General features: G+C 51.8%; 1 protein-coding gene across 1 annotated transcript; it reads left to right on the top strand.

The window, feature by feature from the left end:
* Positions 1-7,179: 7,179 nt before the first annotated feature.
* LOC129736186 (olfactory receptor 14A16-like) lies at positions 7,180-8,135 on the top strand. The gene has a single exon (XM_055711989.1). The coding sequence runs from the start codon at positions 7,194-7,196 to the stop codon at positions 8,133-8,135; it is 942 nt and encodes a 313-aa protein (XP_055567964.1). The 5' UTR covers positions 7,180-7,193.
* The last annotated feature ends 605 nt before the right edge of the window (positions 8,136-8,740 follow it).

Consider the following 8,740-nt stretch of genomic DNA (forward strand, 5'->3'; position numbering starts at 1 on the left):
AAGCCACGGGCTGATGCAGACTCCCTCTGGCTGAGCTCTTGCACCACAGCAGGACCCTTGGAGTGACAGTTGTTCTTCCTGATACCCACTCTCAACCTTCAGATTTTCCCTTTCTCACATTTTTTTTACTCTTCTGCTTTTTTCACTGCCCAGGAAAGCTTTACCATCTGAGAAACTACCCCTGAAGCAGGGAATACAACCCATTTTTTTTCGGTCTCTCCCCCCAGCACAGAGAAGGAACCTCCACATGGTCTTCTGAACCACGTGACTGCTGCTGGCCTTTCAGCTTCTCCCACAGGCATGACCAAGCCATGTGCCTGCTTCTGTCCTATCCTGTCCCTATGCAAAATGGACATGACATCCCCTATCCTAGCCCTTCTCCTGGAGAGGGCCTATGGGGTACCTTTGCAGAGGGACTGTCCCAGCCACGTTCCTGTTTCTGGCCTGTCACCTTCAGGGACAGAACTGGCCTTACAGGCCCCTCACAGCCTCACGTCCTTCTGCATGAGGAGTTTCTGAGACCCAGTTGCCCTCATAATACCATACTCCTCCATCACCCTCCATATGGCTCAGGACCTGACCAGAGAAAAGCATGCTTGTTCCATCAAATTTGTCAAATATCTTTCCCACAAGCCATTTTAGTAGAGAAGCATTCTTCAGATGAGCTCCTCTATTTGTGTTGACACATTTTATATATGCCTTTATAGCTCTATGGTGTTTTTTCAGGTTGGACTGACTTCTGGAAAGCATTTAGTCTACCCCTCCAGCTGAGGCAGGGTCAGCTAGAGCAGCTTGCTCAGCAACTTGTCTAGGTAGCATTGCAACATCATAGAAGCACAGAAACATAGAATCATTTAGGTTGGAAAGGAACATAAAGATCATCAGATCCAGCCATTACCACAGGCCAGCCAATTCCATCACTAAATCATGTCTCTAAGCACTGCATCTATGTATTTTAGAAACACCTCCAGGGACGGTGATTCCACCAGCTCCCTGGGCAGCCTGTTACAATGCTTGACTACCCTTGCAGTGAAGACATTTTTCCTCGTATCCAATCTGAACCTCTCCTGGTGTAACTTGAGGCTGTTGCCTCTTGTCCTGTCACTTGTTACCTGGGAGAAGAGACCAACCCCCAGCTGTCTACAACCTCCTTTCAGGTACTTCTAGAGAGCAGTAAGTTCCCCCTGAACCTCCTCTTCTCCAGACTAAACAAACCAAATCCCCTCAGCTGCTCTTCACCCAAGCAGAGCTCCAGACCCTTCACCAGCTTTGTTGCCCTTCTCTGGACACGCCCCAGCATCTCAACATTTCTCTTGAAGTGAGGGGCACAAAACAGAAACACGTTGTTTGAGGTGTGGCCTCACCAGTGCCGAGTACAGGGGGTTGATCACTTCCCTGGTCCTGCTGGCCACACTGTTTCTGATACAAGCCAGGATGCTATTGGCCTTCTTGGCCACCTGCACACACTGCTGGCACATGCTCAACCATCCGTCAACCTGCACCCTCAGGGTACTTCCCCACCAGGCAGCCTTCCAGCCATCTTCCCCAAGCCTGTAGCGTTGCGTGGGGTTGTTGTGACCCAAGTGCAGAACTGGCACTTCTCCTGGTTGAATCTCATACAACTGGACTCAGTTGAATGGTCCAACCTGTCTGAGGGTGCACTCAATCCCCTTGTCCAGATCACTGATAAAGTTCTGAAGCAGGACTGGCCCCAACACTGAACCCTGGGGAACACCACTCCTTATGGGTCGTCACCTGTATGTCACTCTATTTACTACCCCTCTTGGGGCTTGGCTGTCCAGCCATCCCTTAATCCAGCATAGAGAACACCCATCCAAGCCATGAGCAGCCAGTTTCTCCAGGAGAATGCTGTGGGAGATGCTGTCAAAGGCTTCCCTGTGGTCCAGGTAGAGAACATGCAAAGCCTTTCCCTCATCCACTAGGCAGGTCACCTTGACACAGAAGGAGGCAAGACTGATCAAGCAGGACCTGCCTTTCAAAAACCCATGCTGGCTGATCCTGACCTGTTTTTCCTGCGCATCCTGTGTGATGGTACTCATGATAATCTGTTCCACAACTTTCCCTGGCACTAAGATCAGGTTGACAGTCCTAGGAAGGATCCTCTTTTCTATGTTCTTGTAGGTGGGCACCACGTCAACTAACCCCCAGCCTTCTGGGGCCTCCACAGTTATCCAGGACTCTTGATAGTCATCCCTGTGCTGATGCAACTGAGGAACAGACCAATGTTTTTCAGTGGTCCTGGATCACAGGTACCATAGCCAAGGACACTTTCCAAAGCACCTTGTCATTCCTGGAAATCAGCTTCACCTGCACCACAGGTCCTCTGTGGCGTTGGGGAGAGTGGTGGAGATGGAGCCCAGGTCGAGGAGGGAGAGGTTGAGGAGGAAGAAGTACATGGGGGTGTTGAGGTGAGCATCTCACACTACGGCAGTGATGATGAGGCCGTTGGCCAGGAGGGCAGCCAGGTCGGTGCTGTCGTGGTTTAACCCCGGCCGGCAACAAACGCAGCCACATGCTCACCCCTCCCTCACCCAGAGGGATCGGGATGAAAATCGAAAAGGAATGTAAAACTCAGGGGTTGAGATAAGAACAATTTAATAGGTAAAGCAAAAGCCGCACATGCGAGCAAACAAAGGAAGGAGTTCATCCACCACTTCCCACGGGCAGGCAGGTGTTTGGCCATCCCCAGGACAGCCGGGCTCCATCACATGTAATGGTTACTCAGGAAGACAAATGCCATAATGCCGGATGTCCCCATCTTCCTTCTTCTTCTCCCAGTTTATATACTCAGCATGACGTCATATGGTATGGAAACGTCTTTGGCTACCTTGGATCAGCTGTCCTGGCTGTGTCCCCTCCTGGTTTCCCGTGCCCCTCCAGCCCTCTCGCTGGCAGGGCCCAAGGAACAAAAAAGTCCTTTAGTATAAACATCACCCAGCAACAACTGAAAACATCAGTGTGCTATCAACATTGTTCTCACATCATAGCCAAAACGGAGCACTATACTAAAGAAGAAAATTAACTCTATCCCAGCTGAAACCAGGACAGGTGCTCAGGAAGAGCCAAAGTGCAAGAGCTGCAGCTCCCTTGTGTCTTCATATGCCATGAGGAGGAACTGGGTGATGAAGGTGCCATTGGGCATTTGCTACCTCTGGGAATGGGGACCTATCCAAGAGGGAAAAGACTGACAAGTTAGGGGAGACTTCTCTGCACAAAACCTAACACTTTTCTCATAAAAAACCCACTGAAAAGGCTTTTCTGATTTTTGGAAGACCTTTGGATGTCCGTCTCATGAGCTGTGGTTGGTCCTGGCTGAGGGTGTTCCAAGGAACAAGGGACTATGCTGTTGGCTCTGGAGGTGTCTGTCCTGCCTTATGGCAATAGGGAAATAGGAACTTGGGGTGATCAAAGATTAAACCTATTCATGGCATCAAAGGGCTTTCCAGCATTGTCACCCCCAGTCCACCCCACTACAGAGTGGAGTTGAGGGAATTTTTTTCTGTGTATATTGTTTCAGTTGCCTCTGGGAAAATTACTTTGCAGGGAATTAGAGAAAACTGGGACCCAAAGAAAGCATAGTATTATAGAAAGATTTCTAGGCTAAAATAAATCCATCACTCTTAGGATAATTGGCATGGATGAAATGTACTCTACCACAGCTCCCTAAGCAACACACCCTGCCATCTCAGCACCTGCTGACAGGAGTAATGGAGGGGGGAGCAAGGGGAGACCCCACGGCCAGACTCTGTTGTGCTCCCTGCAGAAAGGGGAACTTGATGGTACCACACAGCTGATAAGCTGCAGAGCAGTTGTCACATGAAGAAGATACGAGAGGATGTCAACTGCTGAGCCAACCACTGAGGCGATGTGACTTTCCTCAGATGAAATAATCTCCTTGTAATACCAAGGCACACCTCCATGCCAAAGTTACCCACCTCCAAGGTACTACTACACCTCCCTGGGCACGGGATACCAAACAGTAACAACAATATGTATGACTGGAGTCACTCGAGCTCCACCTAAATGTCAATAAAATTAACAGGGTCAGTACTGAAATAAGTCTGGGGGTGGTGAGTGTTGTGGGTGTTCTGAACTCCTGAATTACCACACTGATTTAGTGTTTAACTATCTGATAAACATCTCTATGAACAAAGTTAGGTCAAGCTGACGCACTCTCTGCGAATGAAGGGACTTCTGACCAAGGGAGTCAGCCTTGGGAAGGATGAGTGACAAAGAACAGGTGGTGAAAAGAACACCATTGCCAAAGGAAGGAGCATTCAAGCAAGGAAGTTCTGGCCACAGCAGAAGACAAGCTGGTAAGGTGTTTCAACCCTCATACATACTAAAATAAATAAATAAATATCAGTCAACAGTAAGACAAAGGTAACTGTGGTAGTCACAGATTGCAACCTCAAACAGCCCTCAAAAGAGGGCAAAACCCCGCTTGGGGGGCATGTGCAGTTAGTGAAAGCCTTCCTAGTGCTGCCTGAGGGTGACCACTAATTTACATCAGCAGTGAGAAACTTGTAACCTATCCTGTGTATGATAAATGAATAAGCAATGTACTATGAAGTATAAAAATGGACAATGAGGGGAGAAGTGAAGGGAGACTTCATCGTAACTTCTGGATCAGTCGATGGGCTGAACCTGTCATTCCCCCTAGGGACGCCTATAGGGTAAGAACTTCATTCTAGCACTAACTCACGGTAGCTGTTGCTCACTGTGTTGTTTTAAGCGTGTTTTGCGGTCAGTCTATCATTACTGGCATTCTTTGCACCTTACTCTGTCACAAACTTGCATAATACAAATCTTCAGCTGAAGTTCATTATGTATAAGTCTCTGGAGATGTGAGTAGTTATTTTAAGGGCTCTGACTAAGTGATGCTGTCAGTGGGGGTCCCTGGGCAGGTTGGTAGAGTCACCCTCAGGTACAGTGGGCTGTCAAAGCACAGATAGTAGGCGGGTTGGTCAGACCCAAGGGTCTCATCTGTCTTTGAAACTGCCAGGCTGATTAAATACAAAGAGTCTGAAGAAAAAACCCCTCTTAACATGACAGCACTACTGCACATCTGGGCTGAAGCCCCCCAGCTGTGGCACCAGGCCAGCTCTGCCATAAGGCAACCTGGTACCAAGTGTCCCAGAGCCCGTGGGTGCAAAGGCTTTGCTTCAGAGCAGAGACATGGCATGGGCAAAGGAGAGCTGAGTCTTTAGCCCTAGGACTATGCAATGAAAAGCTGAAATGGACTCTGCAGGGCTTACTGAAGCACTGAAGACATCCTCCCCACCCTGCCTGTAGAACCACCAGACACACACATATACACATACTGTTTACGAGTACTTAGATCCTTTGCTGTGAACTTCCTGGTGTCCTGTCTAGTAATGGGTTAACAAAAGTTGATACTCATGCACAAAACTTTTTCTCCTAAGAGAAATGCCACTGCTGGACAGAAGTGTCTCTGCCCAGCTGAGGCAGGGAGCATCAGTGATCGCATCAGGCTGTTTCCCAGCAGGTTCCCCTGCAGCCCCAGGGACACCTGGAGGGAGCCCAGAGAAGCAAGGCATGGAGAACTTCAAGGCAGAGGAGGATGCTGTGACCTCACTGGGGGAGAAATCTTCACAGCCCTTGACCCGGTAAGTCTGCGGCTGCAGGGCAATGCCTCTGTGGTTCCTACACGGGTCTGCAACAGCTCGGGCACCCCCAGCCTGTGGGACCGTGTGGGAGCATTTTGCTGCGGAGGAGGCCAGTGTGCTGCAGAGCAGGGCTTCCCTGCTGCAGCGTGGGAGGGCCAGGGCATGTGGGCTGCCTTGTGCCAGGGCCGGCTGCAGGACTGTGAAGGTGGGTGAGCAGCCAGGGGTACCCAGGGCTGTCCTTGCCAGCAGGGTCCCTGCAGCCCAGGGGGCTGTGTGCTGGGGCAGGGGCTCTGCCGCCTGCCAGGGGCAGCTCTCAGCCTGCCGGGGAGCTTCTCATGGTGCTGCACTGTGAAGCTGTGGGTGGAAGGACTGACCCTGGTTAAGACAAGGTCCTGCTGCTGTTGAGTGAGTGCTGCATGGGTGAGAGCTACTCGCAGTTCCAGCTCATGCCCAGGTCATTTCCAAGGGGACTTTTTATGACCACGTTCACGACAGGAGTTTCTTGCTTGGCTCTGTGCTTGCCTGAATCTCTGCTGCCACTCTTCTGTGGCTCAGCTTGGTGGCAATGGAAACTCAGCTGTGCAGGTCAGAGCAGGGGCTGAGATGCTTAAAGCATCAGAGTGAGGTTGACCAGGAAGCTCAGCAAGTGCCCTCCCTCCCCACCAGCCTGCAGATCAAACCAGCATCAGCTTTCCTTTTCCCTCTGGCTTTGGGGGACCTGTTCTTTCAGGCGTGCAGGGCAGAGCTGGGCACACAGGGGCTGAGCTGGGCTCTGTGAGCGCTGGCAGGGAAGAGCCAAGGGGGCAGAGAAAGAGCTGCTGGCAGGGACAGCTGCAGGCAGCAGAGCCCTGGGCAGGGAGGGGGGGAGATGCTGAGGGGAACCCTGATGCAGGGGAGATAGGGGCACCTCCTGGCCATGCCCTGCTGTGCAGGTGCCTTCGCTGAGCAGCACACCTCTGGTCTCCTCTCCCAGCCAGCACAGCCTTCAGGTGGAGGGGTTCAAGCAGTTACTCAACTCCTCTACCAGCAGAGCTGGGCAGCTGAGAAGGATCCTGAGGGACAGAGCAGATTCCCTGACTGCCCTAAGGCACAGACAGTCCCCTTGCTTCTCAGCACTCACTCTGCTCTCCCTGAGCACAGCACAAAACCCTCCTGAACTGACTTTGGCCATGCCCGTTCCTCAGCACGGGCAGAGCCGATGCTGACAGGCCCTTCTGCACTGGGAGCAGTTTGGGCTGAGCCAGCCCAAGGCCAGGACTGGCCCCTGCCCCCAGGGTTCCCATGAAGCCCCTGCTGCAGAGCAGGGCTCACTGCTGGGCAGCCAGCGGGCACAGCCCCTGCTCCTCACAGCACACTCGGCCAGCACTCAGCACAGCTCCAGCCACGGCTCTGAAGGAAGCTCTCCTAGGAACCGGAGAGGGGGTGACATGGGGCGGCGCGGGTGGATCTAGGAGAAAGGGCTTTCACTTTGGTCAGAGAAGTAACCTCTGTCTTCTTGCTATCTTTCCTCCTTGAGCAGGTCCCCATGCCCAGAGGCAGCAGATGTCCAACAGCAGCTCCATCACACAGTTCCTCCTCCTGGCATTGGCAGACACACGGCAGATGCAGCTCTTGCACTTCTGGCTCTTCCTGGGCATCTACCTGACTGCCTTCCTGGCCAATGGCCTCATCATCACCACCATAGTGTGCGACCACCACCTGCACACCCCCATGTACCTCTTCCTCCTCAACCTGTCTCTCCTTGACATGGGCTCCATCTCCACCACTCTCCCCAAAGCCATGGCCAACTCCCTCTGGGACACCAGGGACATCTCCTACTCAGGGTGTGGCGCACAGCTCTTCCTGATTTTCTTTTTCCTTTCATCAGAGTGTTCTCTCCTCACCATCATGGCCTATGACCGCTACGTGGCCATCTGCCAACCCCTGCACTACGGGACCCTGCTGGGCAGCAGAGCTTGTGTCCACATGGCAGCAGCGGCCTGGGGCAGTGGGTTTCTCAATGCTGCGCTGCACACGGCCAATACACTGTCACTGCCGCTCTGCCAAGGCAATGCCCTGGACCAGTTCTTCTGTGAAATCCCCCAGATCCTCAAGCTCTCCTGCTCACACACCTACCTCAGGGAGGTATGGCTTCTTGTGATCAGTTCCTGTTTAGTCTGTGGATGTTTTGTTTCCATCGTGCTGTCCTACGTGCAGATTTTCAGGGCTGTGCTGAGGATCCCTTCTGAGCAGGGACGGCACAAAGCCTTTTCCATGTGCCTCCCTCACCTGGCCGTGGTCTCTCTCTATGTCAGCACTGGCTTATTTGCTTACTTGAAACCCCCCTCCATCTCCTCCCCATTCCTGGACCTGGTGGTGGCAGTTCTGTACTCAGTGGTGCCTCCAGCAGTGAACCCCCTCATCTACAGCATGAGAAATGAGGAGATCAAGGTTGCAATGTGCAAACTGATAGCTGGGTATTATTCTGAAGCAATAGAATTATGAATAGCATTTATAATAACTCATCACTGACCCAGCCTGTCTTCTGATTTTTTTGTAGTTGCTTGTGTTATTTCATTTCTAATAAAGTTGTCGTCCCCATTCTAATTCATTCTGTGATTTTCTTTTCTGAAGTTGCTCTGCTCTCTCTTTGACTAACAAAACCAAAGGGCCATTAAGCAACTTTATTTCGCTTATTATTATTTTATTAGTGGGATTCTTTCTTCCAAGGCCTTTCTGGAGCTGCAGGGACAGTTCCTGTGTGCAGAGACGGAGGGGAAAAGGTTCCTGGCATGGCAGCACTGCCAGGGAACACCAGCCCTTGACTTTCCAATGCTGTCCTCCTTCCACTTAACACACTCTCTTTCTGACCCCTTGCCTTGTTGTAAGGCCTGACTGCTCTTGCAGCTTGGTCACAGCCGTGCTGTGTGGCAGTCCTGTGACCACAGGCAGGGACAGGCAATGGACAACTCTGTGACGGTGCTGGCCTCCGTAAAATGTTACTGATTCATGGAAACCACCTGAATGTAGCACTGGGATGTGCTTCCTTGAACCGAGGTCCCTGTGTCCCTTCGTCACGACGAGGGCCATCTCCGAGAGGTGCCGAGCAG

This window comes from Falco cherrug, chromosome 5 (genome assembly GCF_023634085.1).
Source record: "Falco cherrug isolate bFalChe1 chromosome 5, bFalChe1.pri, whole genome shotgun sequence".
Taxonomy (NCBI): domain Eukaryota; kingdom Metazoa; phylum Chordata; class Aves; order Falconiformes; family Falconidae; genus Falco; species Falco cherrug.